Source organism: Camelina sativa, chromosome 19, assembly GCF_030686135.1.
Source record: "Camelina sativa cultivar CO46 ecotype springtype chromosome 19, ASM3068613v1".
In the NCBI taxonomy this organism is placed as follows: domain Eukaryota; kingdom Viridiplantae; phylum Streptophyta; class Magnoliopsida; order Brassicales; family Brassicaceae; genus Camelina; species Camelina sativa.
This window is the reverse complement of record NC_141898.1, coordinates 2,055,364-2,071,786: the sequence shown is the minus strand read 5'-3', so window position 1 is coordinate 2,071,786 and position 16,423 is coordinate 2,055,364. Positions and strand designations below refer to the sequence as shown.

General features: G+C 37.7%; 6 protein-coding genes across 10 annotated transcripts; 5 read left to right on the top strand and 1 right to left on the bottom strand.

The window, feature by feature from the left end:
* The first annotated feature begins 106 nt into the window (after positions 1-106).
* Positions 107-2,059, top strand: LOC104764182 (guanosine deaminase-like). 2 transcript variants are annotated; one of them, XM_010487665.3, is made up of 6 exons: positions 228-307; positions 407-449; positions 972-1,008; positions 1,159-1,349; positions 1,473-1,577; positions 1,689-2,059. In XM_010487665.3, exons 4-6 carry the CDS (start codon positions 1,293-1,295, stop codon positions 1,863-1,865), a joined length of 339 nt encoding a protein of 112 aa, XP_010485967.1. In that variant the 5' UTR covers positions 228-307; positions 407-449; positions 972-1,008; positions 1,159-1,292; the 3' UTR covers positions 1,866-2,059. The 2 variants fall into 2 exon arrangements, with proteins under 2 accessions (XP_010485965.1, XP_010485967.1); XM_010487663.3 differs by lacking the exon at positions 972-1,008 and having other exon boundaries at positions 107-307.
* A 19-nt stretch (positions 2,060-2,078) lies between these two features.
* On the top strand, positions 2,079-4,180 carry LOC104764181 (peroxisomal adenine nucleotide carrier 1). Of its 2 annotated transcripts, none has more exons than XM_010487662.3 (5): positions 2,079-2,462; positions 2,581-2,812; positions 3,022-3,168; positions 3,278-3,441; positions 3,589-4,180. In XM_010487662.3, exons 1-5 carry the CDS (start codon positions 2,320-2,322, stop codon positions 3,869-3,871), a joined length of 969 nt encoding a protein of 322 aa, XP_010485964.1. In that variant the 5' UTR covers positions 2,079-2,319; the 3' UTR covers positions 3,872-4,180. The 2 variants fall into 2 exon arrangements, with proteins under 2 accessions (XP_010485964.1, XP_087359192.1); XM_087503066.1 differs by having other exon boundaries at positions 2,242-2,462; positions 3,029-3,168.
* Positions 4,181-4,450: 270 nt separating this feature from the next.
* Positions 4,451-7,170, top strand: LOC104764180 (uncharacterized). The gene is made up of 6 exons (XM_087503064.1): positions 4,451-5,357; positions 5,485-5,524; positions 5,862-5,942; positions 6,129-6,318; positions 6,410-6,677; positions 6,767-7,170. Exons 1-6 carry the CDS (start codon positions 5,298-5,300, stop codon positions 6,971-6,973), a joined length of 846 nt encoding a protein of 281 aa, XP_087359190.1. The 5' UTR covers positions 4,451-5,297; the 3' UTR covers positions 6,974-7,170.
* Positions 7,171-7,379: 209 nt separating this feature from the next.
* Positions 7,380-10,767, top strand: LOC104764179 (filament-like plant protein 3). Of its 3 annotated transcripts, none has more exons than XM_087503063.1 (5): positions 7,380-7,830; positions 8,191-8,290; positions 8,472-8,637; positions 8,722-10,196; positions 10,400-10,767. In XM_087503063.1, exons 4-5 carry the CDS (start codon positions 9,222-9,224, stop codon positions 10,514-10,516), a joined length of 1,092 nt encoding a protein of 363 aa, XP_087359189.1. In that variant the 5' UTR covers positions 7,380-7,830; positions 8,191-8,290; positions 8,472-8,637; positions 8,722-9,221; the 3' UTR covers positions 10,517-10,767. The 3 variants fall into 3 exon arrangements, with proteins under 3 accessions (XP_087359189.1, XP_087359187.1, XP_087359188.1); XM_087503061.1 differs by having other exon boundaries at positions 7,382-7,830; positions 8,100-8,290; XM_087503062.1 differs by having other exon boundaries at positions 7,592-7,830; positions 8,146-8,290.
* Positions 10,768-12,716: 1,949 nt separating this feature from the next.
* Positions 12,717-14,358, top strand: LOC104764176 (glucose and ribitol dehydrogenase homolog 2-like). Its single transcript, XM_010487654.3, has 4 exons — positions 12,717-12,931; positions 13,118-13,494; positions 13,603-13,961; positions 14,218-14,358. The coding sequence occupies exons 1-4, from the start codon at positions 12,818-12,820 to the stop codon at positions 14,238-14,240; spliced, it is 873 nt and encodes a 290-aa protein (XP_010485956.1). The 5' UTR covers positions 12,717-12,817; the 3' UTR covers positions 14,241-14,358.
* LOC104764177 (uncharacterized) lies at positions 14,278-16,423 on the bottom strand. The gene is made up of 7 exons (XM_010487655.3): positions 16,244-16,423; positions 15,794-15,888; positions 15,628-15,707; positions 15,484-15,539; positions 15,138-15,250; positions 14,958-15,019; positions 14,278-14,755 (listed from the first exon to the last, which is right to left on the bottom strand). Exons 1-7 carry the CDS (start codon positions 16,359-16,361, stop codon positions 14,443-14,445), a joined length of 837 nt encoding a protein of 278 aa, XP_010485957.1. The 5' UTR covers positions 16,362-16,423; the 3' UTR covers positions 14,278-14,442.

Sequence of the window (16,423 nt, the reverse complement as noted above, 5' to 3'; positions counted from 1 at the left end):
TAGAATCTTAGTATGAATTTACAATTGTGACGTGATACATAACAACAATATGAAAATGGGCGGGATATGCAGTCTAATAGAGAATAACGCCAAAAATTGGGATGATGCTTCTAGATGAGAAAGAGTTTTCTGAGGGATGGCAACGAAGCGTAAAAGCCCATTGGGCCAAAATAGCTAAGTTTGATGGCCCACTTCGTTTCCGCTGACAATGAGAGCGGACGAGGGGACGATCGGAAAAGAGCATTACAAGATGATGTCCGGCGAAAACACGATCACCGACAGCCAGAAAGACTCTGCTTCTGTACCGGTAAGTAAGCTCATCAGATTTCTCGATTAACTTGCATATGAGTGCACAATGATTCTTTTGATCTGATCTAGTTTTTGTTTTGCTTTGTGGCGGTCGCAGTCTGTTCCAGTTCCAGGCCATGATGCCACAGTCGAGTTCGCTGGTAACAATCAATGTTTCATTCTTTTTTTTTGGTTGGTTAGTGTTAATTGATAGTTACCAAGTAGGAAAGAGAGATGTTTTTGATTCAGAACGAGTCTGTTGATTAAGCTAAGACGACAGATTAAAAAAAATCTAGTCTTTTGTTTGAAATTTGGGTTTCCGTATTAAGAATGTTTGGTAATTTGGAAAGAAGGATCAAGAAGAGCACCATAGTTTTTATTTATCCACCACCACATGTTTGTGTTGGGAATTTTTAGGGGATAATGACTTTAATTAGACACAAGCTCTTTTGAATTTTGTTGTGTTGGGAATTTTTAGGGGATAATGACTTTAATTAGACACAAGCTCTTTTGAGTTTTGTTGTCTTCTTCACCGGTGATTGATTGCTCTGTGATTGACTAGACTATGTAGCTTTGTGAAACCAAAAGATGGAACCATGTACGTGGCTTCTTCATCTGCTGGTCACCAAGAAGTTTTGATACAGACAAATACTTACTTTTCCTAATGTAATCGCAATGAACAGAAGCACATAGTTTTCGGCATTATGGCATTGGCCTAAAGTAAGTTTATACCTCTAAATACATATATATATTCACATATCAATTCATGAAGTTTGTTGGGTAACATAATCATAGTTATCATTCACTGATCATTGTTTATGTTTATAAAATCTTCACATAATTTCTCTCCTTTTTTGTCAATTTGATCAGCTGCAAATGATAGGGACCACAAGTTGTTAGCCCAAGCTGTTGAAGAAGCATATATCGGAGTCGAGTGTGGCCATGGCCGCCCGTTTGGAGCGGTTATTGTTCATAAGGATGAAATCGTTGTGAGCTGCCACAATATGGTTTTGATAAACAAAGACCCTACTGCACATGCTGAAATGATAGCCATTAGAGAGGTAGTGATATTCAAGATACAAAACAGGATTGGTTTCATCTTTTCAGTCACATTTTTGTGGAATGTTGCACATTTTGCAAAAACCTCTTTCAAGCTTATATGATTTTTGTTGGCAAACACGCAGGCATGCAAGAAACTGAACCAAATTAAGCTATCGGAATGCGAGATTTACGCATCCTGCGAGCCTTGTCCAATGTGTTTTGGAGCCATCCATCTCTCAAGACTAAAGGTAATAAGAAGAACTATATAACAAAGTGAAATATGAAAACTTATTAGTGCCAAACTTGTTTCCTTTTTAGTTTCCTCTTTCTGAAACTTCGTCTTGATCGGTTGTGAACAGAGGTTGGTGTATGGGGCAAAAGCAGAAGCAGCTGTAGCCATTGGATTCAATAGCATCATAGCCGATGGTGTGAGAGGCATTGGGAGCTACCATAAGTCTAACCTGGAGATTATAAAACTCGATGCGAGTATCGCCGAGCAAGTGTTCCTGAATACAAAGGGGAAGTTCAGTTTATAGTAAGCTCTTTTTCTTCTTCTTGTCATCTCTAGAAGAAGAAGAAAAGCAGAAATGTATTTGCAAAATCCTTATTTTCATTTTTTCCCCTTAAAACTAACTGAAAGATTCAATCGCGGTATCTATTTGTGTGTGTTTGCTTTGGTCCATTTAGAATGTAATGTATCAAACTATCAATATACATTCTCCTTGATTCAGATTTCAATGAGTTGAAACATAATCATGTTACTAATAAGAAAAGGTGATGTCTCTACCATAGTATAGTAACATGTGTACAATTGTAGTAAGTGGGGAAGCATCACATCCAAATATAACGGACGACGTTAACGCCGTTAACACTCTCACGTCTGTTTAAACTCCCGAGGCGAGGCATAATCATATATGATCGCTTACGCTATTTACCTACCCAATTCTGAAACTCTCTCTATCTTGTTCGTCGCTGTACCAGATCGGAGAGATGGGTGTCGATTTGGAATCTGTGTCGGAAGCAACCTCCGGAGCCATTGGGTCGCTTCTGAGCACAACGATCTTGTATCCACTTGATACATGCAAATCAAAGTTTCAAGCCGAGGTTCGAGCTCGAGGTCAGCAAAAATACAGGTTTTGATTTTCTTTCCCCTCGAATTTGTTTGCTTCACTCCTCTTGATTTGGATGCATCGGTTTGTGTATGTGGTAATGGGTTTTGTTTTTTTTTGGGTGGGTGATGATATTTTGCAGATATCTTTCAGATGTTATGTGGGAGGCAATATCTAAAGGACAAGTCTTTTCGCTGTATCAAGGCCTTGGTACCAAGAATTTTCAGTCTTTCATTTCTCAGTTCATCTACTTTTATAGCTATAGCTATTTCAAGAGGGTTCATAGTGAAAGGACTGGTTCTAAATCAATTGGAACCAAGGCTAACTTGCTCATTGCTGCTGCTGCTGGGGCTTGTACTTCTCTCTTAATTCAGGTACGTTTTACTTTGATGAATCCTGAGATTTAGGCTTACGTTACATATGTTCATACAGTTCCTCTTTTATTTTTGGTAAAAGATGAAAAATTTGAAATCTTTGGTGTTGAAAATGAGAAATCAAGGTCTTGTTTACTATACTATTATGTGGTGTTATCGTCTTGATGCAGTATCAGTGGATGCCTTTGAGTCTTATCTTCTTTTTTTAGCCTCTAGATACAGCTTCATCAAGGATGCAGACGAGTGAGTTTGGGGAATCTAAAGGGTTGTGGAAGACCTTAACAGAGGGTACTTGGGGAGACGCATTTGATGGCCTAGGAATCTCTCTTTTATTGACTTCTAATCCTGCAATTCAGGTAAGTTTCTCGTTTTAAAGCCATGAACTACCGACTCGGGTGGCTCACTTGCTGCAATTTTGTTACCTAGAAATCATGACTGACTGAAACAGCTGACTACTATTTGCAGTATACAGTGTTCGATCAGCTGAAACAGCACCTTCTTAAGCAGAAGAACGCAAAAGCCGAGAATGGTTCTACTTCTTCTCCGGTAGTGCTCTCTGCCTTTATGGCATTTGTGTTAGGTGCGGTCTCCAAAAGTGTTGCCACCGTGCTCACATATCCAGCAATCAGGTAATAATGCCTTTTGGACATAAATTACTCGTATTGAATTATTATGTGGATATAGATTCAACTATCTGTCCTTGATAAACTTCTCAAGTCACATAATTTTTCGGACTCTGGCTGATCAAGACATAATATTGGGCTGAATTTTTGCAGGTGCAAGGTGATGATTCAAGCTGCGGATAACTCTAAGGAAAGCGAAACTAAGAAGCCCATAAGAAGAACAAGGAAAACAATTTCAGGGGTTGTCTATGATATATGGAGAAAAGAAGGGATGTTAGGGTTCTTTAAGGGCTTGCAGGCTCAGATCTTGAAGACTGTCTTGAGCTCCGCATTGCTATTGATGATCAAAGAGAAAATCACTGCAACGACATGGATTCTCATTCTAGCTATCCGTAGAAGTATGTTTCTCACTAAAGGTAAGTTGAAAAGTCCTTGAGACTCTGCAAAATTTTGCCACCAACCACCAAAGCTTCTAGGCAAAGGAAGGACAGGCTTGCAAGTGTGTATGATTCGCACTGGGAAAGATCTCGATTTTATCACCTATCAGTACATGAAAATATTCTAATACAAACATTCTTTTTCTGGGATGAATAAATGAAGCAAAGAATTGGAATAGTGAAGACTTGTAGTCTTTGCTTCTTTGTATTTAGATGATTGAATGATCCACATGAGACATAAAAATATTGGTTGTAGCCGGATTGTGTACTGAGAGCTTTGATTAGTTTAATGATCATTGTGAGATGTACCTAGAGATGTTAATATGGGCTATATGCCCGCGGGCCTAAACGGGTCCAGTATAAAAATTTAAGCCCGTTACCCATTTATTTACACTATAAAATTAAACAAGGCTTCAAAGGCTTCAATGGGTTGACCCGTTTAAACCCGCGGGTGTAACGGGCTTAATCGAAATTAAACGGGTAGACCGTTAAAAAAATTATAACTTTGTTTTATCAAAACGCTGTCGTTTTATGATTAGGGTTTTCAAAACAAATCTTCTCCAAATCTCGTTGCCTCTGAACTTCAACGCCTCTCTAAACTCACCAACTCTCTCCCGAGCCTCGCTGCTTCAGCCTCCGTTTTGACTCTTAAAGTTTGGCACATAGCCATCGTAGGGATACAATGATGAGTAAGATGATGCGTAAAATGATTAGTAATTAAGCAGCTGTGTGAAGGTGAGTTGGTGATGCTGGTGGCTGGAGAAGAAAAAAGGAGGTGGTCGACGGTGTAAAGCAAGCTCCGGCCAATCACTAGGTTTTATAGTTTACCCTTTTTTAATCTAATTAATTATTAACAAAATTCAATTTTATTAATTAATTAAAGATAAATGTAAATACCAAATAATCGTGAATTTGACTAAAAACTGATTACACAGAATCAATAAGATTGGTAAGAATTTTGTCTTTTTAACAAAAGAAGGTAAGAGATATTAGAAACAGTTATTAGTATTAAAATAAAAAATAGTTTAAACGGGCATTACAGGGGTGTGTAAATTTCACGGATTTAAACGGATTCGGGTTCAAACGGGTTCGGGTTTTAATGGGTATAAAAAAGTTTCTGCTAAATGGGCCGGGTTTAAACGGGCCGGGTCCGCCCATATTAACATCACTAGATGTACCCCTAAGTTCGTTAGCTAGCGTTGACAGTTGAACTAAATAATATATCATCATATATTTTATCTTTTAAAAGGAAAAAATATATATAAACATCTAGTTGGACGATGCTTCTAAATGAAAAAGAAGGTTTTCACCTCTGGTTCCCGTCAAATCTCTAATTAGACCGGACTAGTACTGTATTAGTTTTTGTCATTCAAAAGCCAATTTCATTAGAAAGCTAAGAGACGAACGGAGAAGATCGGAGCAAAGATGATGTCCGGCGGGAACTACACGACTATCGACAGCCAGAAAGTCTCTGGATCTGTACCTGTAAGTTCTCTCATCCATTAATGTTTTCTCGATCTTCGATAAGTATATCTACGTGTGTTTGTGTTCGTCCCTACACTGATTCTTCGGATCTGATCTTGTTTCCACCTTTTGTTTGGGTCAATCGTAGTCTGTTCCAGATCCAGGCCATACCACCGTCAAATTCGCAGGTAAAATTCTCTTATTTTCTTAATTCTTCAGTTTTCTGAGGTGAATTTGATTATAGAACCGATTAGAACGATTTGATTTTTGGAATTAGAGGTTTTTTGTTCTCTCTCGGACGTAAGAGTATGTTGATGTTAGAGCTAAGGTTACTGCAAATTTGTTAGGTAGTACTATGGATTTTGAAAAGATTAAGGGTTTAGCTAATAGAAGATACGAGAATCTTGTTTATGGAGAAAGAGGAAGACTTTTAGTTGCAATTGTAGCTTGACCTTTTAAAAGTGTTGGTTTGACAATGGTTGTGCTCATGTTAAGTTGTGATTGAGAGATGCATTGTTTTTGCAGAATCAAATCTACAAACTTTTCCTCCATCTGCTACTCAGGGCAAGATCTCTGGTGGTAGTAATCCCCCTCGAGATGCTGATGGTAAGAGATTCGAATCTGGAGTTATTTATTCTGTATATGTTTATACTTTTCGAATTGGAGTTGGTTGAGGAATTTAGAATGTGGAAACGTGTTCATCGACTGCTTTATGTTGATTGCTTCGTAGCCAGTCTCTTTGTAATTTGGTATATCTTATGGATTATAGTATAAAAATTTGAACCTTTGCAGATTCATTTTCTGGGCATGGCAATGGTAGTACAGATGAACCCCAGTCTGGTGGCTGGCTCCATCAATTCACAGTTGGTGCTTACAAGCCGTTCTTTGATGTCGACACTTCGGATGTCGTAGAGAGGCTCAAAGAATCTCTCTTCCCATTCCGTGGAACATTTACAGAGAAGACAGCTGATAAGCCTGACTTGTAAGTCTTTTCTAATCTTTTTTCAACTTAGTCTTATAGAGGGGATTTTGTATTTGGTCTTCAAAGTGCTTGATATTGTTTGTATTCGCAGGTATGGTCCATTCTGGATATGCACCACTTTGATATTCGTTGCAGCGTCTATCGGGACATTTGTCACATACATAGCACACAAATGGAAGAAACAAGAATGGAACTACGATATTAATCTGGTGACTTGGTCTGCAGGAGTGTTCTACGGATATGTCACGATTGTTCCTCTAGCACTATACGTCGTCCTCAAATACTTCTCTGCACCATCAGGCCTAGTCCAACTCTTCTGTCTCTATGGATATTCCCTATTTGTCTTTATCCCAGCATTGGTACCAAATCTCTCCTTGAAAAATCTGTGATCCATATCGAAACATCTGAATTTGACAAGTCTTTCTGACACCTGTTTCCAACTCTGCAGTGCCTCTCGGTCGTGCCGGTGGAGATTTTCAGATGGGTGATCGCGGGTGTAGCTGGGTTCATGTCTGCAACATTTGTAGCTTTGAACCTCAAAGCGCATATCAATTCCGCTGGAGAGAGATCGATCTTGCTAATCGCCAGCATCTTTCTTTTGCAGCTTGCGCTTGCAGTTGTGCTGAAGCTCTATATCTTCAATGTCAAAGTATGATTCATAAAGAGAAGAAAAAAAAAGAAGTAAAAGGTAATGTTTTCTGATATCAATCTGTAGATGCTATTATAATATAACGTTTCACCTCAAGATTTGTCCAATTTTGTACCGTTTTGGAAACTGTTCCATTTCATTTTACGCTCCATTGATTTTACATGTAGAAGAGATAGTGTAATAATAAAATCGATTTGTAGTTACTCTTATGTCTCTAAACTTTATCATAACAAATCGAAAAGAGAAAGAATGTGAAAACCTCTCTAAACACCTTGTTGACACATGGAAAAGAGAAAGGAAAAAATAGAAAGGACCCAGAATCTTGAAGTTGATAGGGTCACTTGCAAGATTTGTACGGATACGGCTGTCTTTCACTAAATGATATCTTCGTCTCTGACAAATTCGTGTAAATATTCTTCCACATTACGTCAATAACGTATTTTCGAAACATCTTCGATTTTTTTTTTCTCTTCTTTTTTAATTAATAAACTTTGTAAAATCTTTGTTGTATTTCAGTGTTTGGCTGTAATAGTAATGTCGAATTTTCTCAACAGATAATTCTAAACTAAAAAAAAAAAATTTTAAAAAAAAGAAGAAAAATGTGGAACTACTACTAGTACTAGTAGGCCTTTTTTATTCCAATTTTTCCTTTTAACACATTATATCTATCATGTGGGTCTCAATCATCGAGACTACCACTTTTTTAATTTTCATTTTTTTTTTCTTTCTCTCTTTTAATTTTTTTTTTTTTTTTAAATTAATCAATCTGTTCTTTTCTGAACATGGCCGTTGAATTTCGTAGCCAGATTCACACAAATCTTCTTGCTTCAATTATTTCATCTGCTCTTGGCGTGAGATTTGAGGTATGTGTTGTATTGTGTTAGGTTAGGTGCTGCTCTGTTACGTAATTGTTCATCTTTTACATCTCAAGCAATCCAAATCACCAAACACTCTTTTTTCTTTTTTTTTGATTGGGCGTTTGGCAGAGATTTTCTTGTTAGGAAAAAAAAAAAGTAAATTTGATTTTTTTTTTTTTTTTTGTCAGAGAGTGAATTGTAAGTGAGATCAATAAATTTGCCCCATTTTAAAAGCTTTTCTCCTTTCTTTCTTTTTTTTGTTTTGTTAATGTTAGGTCGCAACTAAATTGGGGTTAAAGTCTTCTGTTGAGATCGTTGCAGATGAGTTTTGTTTGAATGTTTGGTGGTTTTGGGTATGGACCGTAGGAGCTGGCTTTGGCGGCGGAAGTCATCTGAGAAAAGTCCCGGCGAAACTGAGAGTACTGGTTCTGTCTCTTCTCATTCTGAAAGATTCTCAGACGATCAGGTAATATAATAATGCTTTGGGCTCTCTCAAGCACAAAAGCTCTTTACTTTATATAGCAATGCCTTTGTTTGATCTTTTGCTTTTATCTATCAATAGAGCTATTTATAGTAAGAACTTGTGACTCTTATGGAGAACTTGATTGATTTGAGTTTGGTGGGTAATGTGTGTGAAACTTCTTCAGAGATCTCAATCACCGGAATTAATCTCTAAACCGGTTACAAGAGAAGAAGAGGCAACGGCGGACGTCAAGATTTTGACGGAGAGGCTCTCTGCAGCTCTTTTAAATGTCAGTTTAAAGGAAGATCTTGCAAAACAACATGCTAAAGTTGCAGAGGAAGCTGTCTCAGGTTTGTTTTTTTGTTCTTGTCTCTCTTCGTTTTAGCAGATATTGAAGGATTTTATTTTTGACATGGCATTTTGCTTGGGTTTAGGTTGGGAAAAGGCAGAGAACGAAGCTGCGGCTCTGAAGCAACAGCTTGATGCTTCTACGAGTAAGGTTTCGGCTCTCGAGGATCGAAATAGTCATCTTGATAGTGCGCTTAAGGAATGTGTGAGACAACTCTGGCAAGGAAGAGAGGAACAAAACCAGAAGATCGAAGAAGCTGTAAACAAGAAATGCCAAGAGTGGGAAACTAGAAAGTCCGAACTTGAATCCCAAATAGAGGAGCTCCAAGCCAGACTTCAAACGGGAAAAAAAGAGGTTACTTCTTCTACTGCTTCGGTCAATGAAGACCTTTACCCGAAACTTGAGGCTTTAGAGAGAGAGAACTCGGCTTTGAAGCTTCAACTACGTTCAAAAGCTGAGGAGCTCAAGATTAGAACTATAGAGAGGGACTTGAGCACTCAGGCAGCTGAATCTGCCAGTAAACAACAGTTGGAAGGGATCAGAAAGCTGACTAAACTCGAAGTAGAATGCAGGAAACTGAGAGTCATGGTTCGGAGATCAGACAATTCCAGTGAGCTCAAATCTTCTATAGATAACCAATCAGACTACTCCGGGAGAGTTTCTTTTAGTGATAATGAAATGCAGAGTCCCTCTGCGAAGACAACCGGGAAAACTTCGATGGCTCCTTCGGTAGACATCGGTTTAATGGATGATTTTCTCGAGATGGAGAAGCTTGCAGCTCTGCCGCATTCTGAACCGGGAAGGAAACATTCAGAGAGTAACAAGGAGTTAGAGAAATCTAATGTTCAATCAAGCCAACTAAAACATGAACTCAAAGCATCGCTTCACAGAATTTCTGAACTGGAAGAAAAGGTAGAGATGTTAGAGGTAGAGAAACTGCAACTGGAGATGGCTTTGAATGGATCCAAAGAGCAAAGCGAGGCATTGCAGAGTCGACTAAAGGAGACAGATGGGAAGTTATCCGAGTTAAAGAAAATAGAAGCAGAGAACCAAGAACTAGAGTTGTTGTTTGGTGAATCAGGAAAGCAAAATCAGGATCTTCAAAGAGAGTTAAACAAAGCTCAAGTGAATCTGTCAGAACTAGAGACTACAAGAGCAGAGAAGCTGGAATTGACCATATGCTTGAATGGAACGAAAAAGCAGCTTGAGACATCGCAAAACCGGCTAAAGGAAACAGAGAGAAAGTTAACAGAGCTTCAAACTCTACTGCGTCTAACCAAGGATGCAAAAGAAGCGGCTGAGGATGGTGTAAAGGCTGCAAATGCGAAAACTGAAGCGGTTGAATCAAGACTTGGAGATGTCGAAGCAGAAACGGAATCTTTGATCTTGAAAATCAAATCTCTGGAAGATGTTACAGAAAAGGAACGTGCTTTATCATCAAAGCACATTTCAAAATGCAAAGAACTGCAAGATGAGATCTCAAAACTAAAAAGAGAACTTGAGCTTCATCAAGAAACAGAGCTTGAGCCGAACCATATGAAAGGTTTTGAGCTGAAGCAGGTGAGTTTCTACTCTCATATGAATGCAACATTACATAATAATAATGATCAATGGGCATATACTTCAAAACAGTGTTAGATACTTAGAAAGCTCCATAGAATCATAATCAAACAGAATGCATAACACAGTATACCTCTTATAGGGACTTGCAATTTCAATTCTTTTTCTTTTAAAACACCTTTATGACAATGTGGCAATGACAGGTGAAGGAATTAGCAGTAGCTGCCTCAAAATTTGCAGAGTGCCAGAGAACTATTGCTTCGCTGGGCCAGCGATTACAGTCACTCGCTACATTTGAAGATTTCATGATTGAATCTTGAGGAAGAAGAGCTTCATCTTTCCCCGTGAATGCTGAGAAGAATGATCAATAGACTCTGAAATCTTGATGATGATGAGTAGTTGAATCTCTGCGAAAGAGACTTGGTATCCCATTCATGAACATAAGTGTAGAGAGGACACAAAAGGATTCTATGTATACGTCAGAAGGTGAAGGCTAAACCAAAAACAGGATTGAGCTATATTTGTCAATAGAAACAATGGAAAGAAAAGATTAATAGTTTTTTCTTTCAAATTTGATGAGTGTTGTCCATTCAAATTTTTATTTGTCAAGGTCAAATCAAATACAAAAGAAAGAACTAAATAAAATACATAATAAATATGTAAAAGATAAAATTTAGTGAGACGTGAAAGGTTTATATATTTCTGCTTGTAATTTAAATATAAAGGGATAAAGGTCCCATCATCATCTCCATATTTTCTCTTCTTAGCCCTTTTAGCTCTTCGTGTAGATCATAATTACTTTGTAACGGTTACTTTTTCTTACCGTTAGGATCTATCTCCTTTTTTTTTTACGCAGCCCTAATAAGTAGAAAAAAAGGAAACAAACCGACCTTCGCTTTTTTCTTTTATAAATACTGTCTCTTACCTTCAGTCCTAGAGATTTCAAAGATTCTTCATTCTCTTCTTCTTCTTCTTAGGGAAACACACAAAAAACATCATCTTTCTTTCTTTCTATCTTCTTTTAAATACAGAGTTTTCTTCTCGAACAAGTTATGGAATGTTTGATCGTCGATCTAATGGAGCCAATTGATGTGATCCATGAAGTATGTCACTCCCTGCAACAGAGTAATTCTTCATCTCAGAACCTATTCGTAAGATTGATCGGAGTCGGAGGAAATCATCGTGTTACGTTCGTAGATTGAGTAAAGGAGTACGCATGAACATGAAGACGGAGTTTTCGTCACCAAAACTAGGTTTGTTGCTTTCTCAATTTCCTTTTCTCAAAGCTTTTTTCTTTCAAATATATTTTTTTTATTTAACTTTATAAAAAAATTTGTTTTTAAAAGTCTAAGTGTTAAATTTTTAATACGTGAAAAACAAACCGAGTTAGACATCCTGTCCCATTCTACGGGTCCGTTAGAGGTGTTCTTAGCTCAACCAGTTTATATGTAATATTAATTCAATACTTAGATTAGTTTTAATAGTTTTCAAAATAATTTTATTATGTAAATTATTTTTAAAAAAAATTGATTTCTAGGTTTTTTTTTTAAAAGTCTCTACTTTTAAATTTTTTTTGTATAAAGTATTTTTGTTTTAAATAATCCAAATGTTAAATTTCCAATACGTGGAAAACAAACCGAGTTAGACATCCTGTCCCATCTTACGGGTCCTTAAGAGGTGTTATTAGCTCAACCGAATTTCATGTAATGTTAATTTAATACTTAGATTAGTTTTTATGGTTTATAAAATAATTTTATAATTTAAACTACCTTTTATTATGTAAACTGATTTTGGAGGTTCTTTTTTGCAAACCAACTTAAGTTTTTGTAACTTTGTTAAATTAATTTAAGCTATAAAATTCAACATGTTGAAAATAAATCTGGTTAAGCATCCCGCTCTATTCTATAGATTCGCAAGAGGTGTTAGTTATTAGCCAATTTATATGTGTTATATGTAATTGGTTCAGATCGTTCTGCGATCGCGGAAATTATTTTTAAAAATCGTTATTACAGTATTATAGTATTACAAGTTGTACCACACAAAAAGGAAAACCCTAAATCATTAATCATATGATGTATTGTGAATTGTTGTAATCCAAGTTTCCTATGGTTTTTCAACTTCCATATTATCCCTTTAGCTTATATATTATTCTTTTAGTTAGTATTAGATTAGTATAGAACTATAGATTAGACCAGTCTAGTTAGATATTTTCATGGGACAATGTAAATTCCTATAAAGGATAACTAATTTCATTCAAAATTATAGCCCCTTAAGACCAAATTTGCATACCTCAAACAAAGATAGCTATAAGGAATTTGTCTCATGTATGTAGACCATGCATGAAGCATGCAAGTTTTTGTATATATCTCAATTACTCAGTGGGACTAATGTTTATCCCAAATAAGCTGATTTTAACCACGTGGACTCCTTCTTAGCTGCGCCGTTGCAAAGTGTCCACGTCATCGAAATTGAGATGCAACGTGGTACATCATTCAAAGAAGCTCTCGGTTTAGACGCCTTCCTTAGCTTATTTGTTTCTCTTGATCATTCATAATTTTCATACATATATATAGGGTAATTTTCTCGGAAAAAACTTATCGGAAAATTTTGAGTTGTGAAAAATGGCGAGTGGGTTTCCGCCGCAGAAGCAAGAGACACAACCAGGGATACAACATGTCATGGACCCACCTCCCGAGTTCTCTAGCTCTAACTACAAACCTTCCAACAAACTTCATGTAGTTTTTTCGTTTTCCCGTTTTGGATCACTTTTATAAATTAAATTATATCCATCTAAAAATCGTACGACATGCATATTTTGACATAATTGAGGCGACGATAGGAAAAAAATAACATTTCAATGCAAAATGGGCGTTTTATTCATACCTACGTGTATTACAAGGTATCTTTGAAACCATCCGCAGGGAAAAGTAGCACTCGTGACCGGAGGAGACTCGGGGATAGGTAAAGCAGTGTGTCACTGTTATGCGCTTGAAGGAGCGAGCGTGGCTTTCACGTACGTGAAAGGTCGAGAAGACAAAGACGCAGACGAAACGCTGCGTTTGCTTCACGAGGTTAAGACGAGGGAAGCTAGCGAGCCGATCATCATGATCGCTACTGATTTAGGGTTTGAGGAGAATTGCAAGAGGGTCGTTGAGGAAGTTGTGAACGCCTTTGGACGCATCGACGTGCTTGTGAATTGTGCAGCTGAGCAGCATGAGGTTTCGATTGAAGATATCGATGAGGCCAGGCTTGAGAGAGTGTTTCGTACCAACATCTTCTCACAGTTTTTCTTGGTCAAGTGAGTACTCATTACTCAATCTGGTTTGGTTATTAGGTACCGGCTAATTGATTTGTTAAGAGTTCAAATCTTATTATTATGTACCGTAATGGTGGTAATCAATCATAGGTACGCGCTGAAGCACATGAAGGAAGGGAGCAGTATCATCAATACGACGTCGGTTGTTGCATACGGAGGAAACTCAAGCTTACTAGAGTACACATCTACTAAAGGAGCCATTGTTTCCTTCACACGTGGCTTAGCTCTTCAGCTTGCACCAAAAGGTATTCGTGTGAACGGAGTAGCTCCTGGTCCGGTCTGGACTCCACTGATAACCGCATCCTTCTCTGACGAAGCGATCAAGCAGTTTGGATCAGAGACACCAATGAAAAGAGCGGCTCAGCCTGTGGAAGTGGCTCCTTCCTACGTCTTCTTGGCTTGTAACCATTGCTCTTCTTACTATACTGGCCAGGTCCTCCATCCAAACGGTAAGTTCTAATTTGAGGTGGTTGATTTCAGTTTTGGTTCTGATTTCTGATTGAAGGATTTAAGGAAGATTAGATTCTAATCCGGTTTTGGTGCGGTTCTTTATGAAGAAATGAAACTGAGTTAGTTTTTCCTATGGTTTTTGATCGGTTAGACCGGATTGGGTATTCCTAAGTCCATCACAGTCCTCTGTTTCATGGTTTTAACATATTGATCTCTGTTGTGGTATATTGTAACGCACACGTATTTTTGGTGCAGGTGGTCTTATCGTGAACACTTGAGCTAAGAGATCCAGTATATTACAGTTGTGTGATGTAATAAGGTGAATGTTGCTTTGTGTGTTTGATAAATAATGCAAAGTAAAAAACAGAGAAATGAATAAAACAAAGTAAAAACAAATCAAAAGTGGTATACCATTAACAAGAAGTTATGAGCTTCTATAACGACTGGACACAAGTTTTGTACAGAAGTGTATGGGTTGTCTTAGTCTGAGTCTTCTTCAGAGATAAACAAGTAAGGTGTCACTCGTGTTCTTACGTTATGTTCTTCTACTTCTTCTCTTTCTTCACTAGCCACACCAATCTCTCTTCGATTGTTCCAGCCTAACTGCTTCTTATAGATTGCATCATAAGCCTCCAAGTTCAGTCCCGCTGCTAGGAAGAGTTCTAGCTCATCCACAAACCGGTCTGTTCTCGCCATTACAAATGGACGTGCTGCTTCTGAGACGACTGCTTTGAATTGTTCTTGGTTTGTTGTCTCCACGCTTCTTGCTTCTTGTTTGCGTCTCTGTTCGAATCTAAAATGAGAGAAAGTCAGTCATGCTCATTCATGCCACCCAGAGATACAGACTAAGTTACCGCTTTCATAAGCAACTTAAACACGTATAAAACGCTGTCCGCAGACCATCAAACTTCTACTTTGATCAGTTAAACTCTAGCCAATTAAAGATCTATCCATGAGCTTTTAAAGTTTTAACGTTTTTCCTTAAGAGCTTTTACCTTTTGCAGAAGGACTCCATCACACCGACCAAATGGTGCAGAACGATATCAACATCTTCATCCTATAGACAAGGGACAAAACCGGGTTAAAAGCAAGAACAAATCATCTTTGCCAACAACTCAACAAGAACATAACAGCACAAAGGCAGAAATATACAAGAAAGGGGCATAGATTCAAACCTGCATTAGGGCTTGGAGCTCTCTCCTCAACCAGGCTTCAAGCCACCGGTTTGGATAAAGAAACTTTTGCAGCTTCCAAAACAGTGCAACATCAAATACATCAGCCACGAAACCTGGTTAAGACAGACCGAGGTTAGAGATTTCATAAAAATCTCATTCTTGATTGATAGACACATATTTGATTCTACTGACAAACTAAATTAAGTAACAGATTCCCAACTCTTGTATCAAGCATCTTTAATATCTCGGTAATATAACATGGATGAAAGGTTTTCTATTCATAAGTTCCATCATAAGACGGAACGACACAACAGGAGAATATGCACAAGCAGAGAAGGGAAAAAACCTGATTCGGTGTAGTAACATCTCAACCTGTATCTCTGTTCTTTTGTCAATACAAATCTGCAAATCAAAGATGAAATCAGAGTTAGATACTCTCTCTAAACAAAATCTATCCCAACTATAATAGAAAACCAAACTGCTAACATACCCATCTGAAATATTCCGGTTGATATAATGCCGCTCAAAAGAACACCCATCGTAGTTGTGGATGATCGAGGAATTATCTCTCTGCATAGTGTTATTATAGTCATTTCTGTTAACAACTTCCTGAAGGTGTTGTTGTGAGCAGAAAATAGCGTTTCTAAGAAGCAAACCTTACAGAGAGGACATTTCACTGAGGATAATTGCTTAGAGGCCTTGCTGGAAACAACTTTGATCCACTGTTTGATGCAAATGAAACAAAACTTGTCTGCAACACAACAGAAAAGCAAAACAAAATATATATATATATGTTCTAATCAGTTAAAGTTCAAATTTTACGAATGTATCAGTCATTACCTAAACCATAAACCTACTATGGCCTTTCTAAGATACATAGACACACAAGAGCTACTCAATTCAATCCTTTTTGGAAAATTAACTAATCAAATCTGTTTAACTTGGTCACAGACAAAAGTGAGGGGTTCAAAAATAAAGTAAAGATTGAATCTTTGAATTCACACTAATCTCAAAACTTTAAACTCTAGATGAATCATCTATAACTTTGGCGCAGCATCTAATCACAAGTTTTAACAGAGAAAAATTGAAAGAGAGAAGAAACGTACGGAAACAGGTATCGAGGTAGGAGTCTTCGCGCATTGGTCCAAGGCAGATAGGACATGGATCACTATCGGATCCGTCGTCGATGGAACCACTCCCGCCGGCGGTCGCCTTCGCCGACATAGCAACTCGGATCTCTCCAGTTTCCGCTTATTCAATATTACGACGTCGTGTAACTAAAGTCC

Coding starts and splice junctions, on each gene's coding strand:
- LOC104764182 (XM_010487663.3), top strand. CDS start 209: ATGAGAGCGGACGAGGGGACGATCGGAAAAGAGCATTACAAGATGATG. Junction 1,350..1,472: donor AAATGATAGCCATTAGAGAG/GTAGTGATATTC, acceptor GCAAACACGCAG/GCATGCAAGAAACTGAACCA. Junction 1,578..1,688: donor TCCATCTCTCAAGACTAAAG/GTAATAAGAAGA, acceptor GGTTGTGAACAG/AGGTTGGTGTATGGGGCAAA.
- LOC104764181 (XM_010487662.3), top strand. CDS start 2,320: ATGGGTGTCGATTTGGAATCTGTGTCGGAAGCAACCTCCGGAGCCATT. Junction 2,813..3,021: donor GTACTTCTCTCTTAATTCAG/GTACGTTTTACT, acceptor TTCTTTTTTTAG/CCTCTAGATACAGCTTCATC. Junction 3,442..3,588: donor CTCACATATCCAGCAATCAG/GTAATAATGCCT, acceptor GAATTTTTGCAG/GTGCAAGGTGATGATTCAAG.
- LOC104764180 (XM_087503064.1), top strand. CDS start 5,298: ATGATGTCCGGCGGGAACTACACGACTATCGACAGCCAGAAAGTCTCT. Junction 6,319..6,409: donor ACAGCTGATAAGCCTGACTT/GTAAGTCTTTTC, acceptor TTGTATTCGCAG/GTATGGTCCATTCTGGATAT. Junction 6,678..6,766: donor TTGTCTTTATCCCAGCATTG/GTACCAAATCTC, acceptor CCAACTCTGCAG/TGCCTCTCGGTCGTGCCGGT.
- LOC104764179 (XM_087503061.1), top strand. CDS start 8,180: ATGGACCGTAGGAGCTGGCTTTGGCGGCGGAAGTCATCTGAGAAAAGT. Junction 8,291..8,471: donor AAAGATTCTCAGACGATCAG/GTAATATAATAA, acceptor AAACTTCTTCAG/AGATCTCAATCACCGGAATT. Junction 10,197..10,399: donor AAGGTTTTGAGCTGAAGCAG/GTGAGTTTCTAC, acceptor TGGCAATGACAG/GTGAAGGAATTAGCAGTAGC.
- LOC104764176 (XM_010487654.3), top strand. CDS start 12,818: ATGGCGAGTGGGTTTCCGCCGCAGAAGCAAGAGACACAACCAGGGATA. Junction 12,932..13,117: donor AACCTTCCAACAAACTTCAT/GTAGTTTTTTCG, acceptor AACCATCCGCAG/GGAAAAGTAGCACTCGTGAC. Junction 13,495..13,602: donor TCACAGTTTTTCTTGGTCAA/GTGAGTACTCAT, acceptor AATCAATCATAG/GTACGCGCTGAAGCACATGA.
- LOC104764177 (XM_010487655.3), bottom strand. CDS start 16,361: ATGTCGGCGAAGGCGACCGCCGGCGGGAGTGGTTCCATCGACGACGGA. Junction 15,889..16,243: donor CTACCTCGATACCTGTTTCC/GTACGTTTCTTC, acceptor GTTGTGTTGCAG/ACAAGTTTTGTTTCATTTGC. Junction 14,756..14,957: donor ATGGAGTCCTTCTGCAAAAG/GTAAAAGCTCTT, acceptor CTCTCATTTTAG/ATTCGAACAGAGACGCAAAC.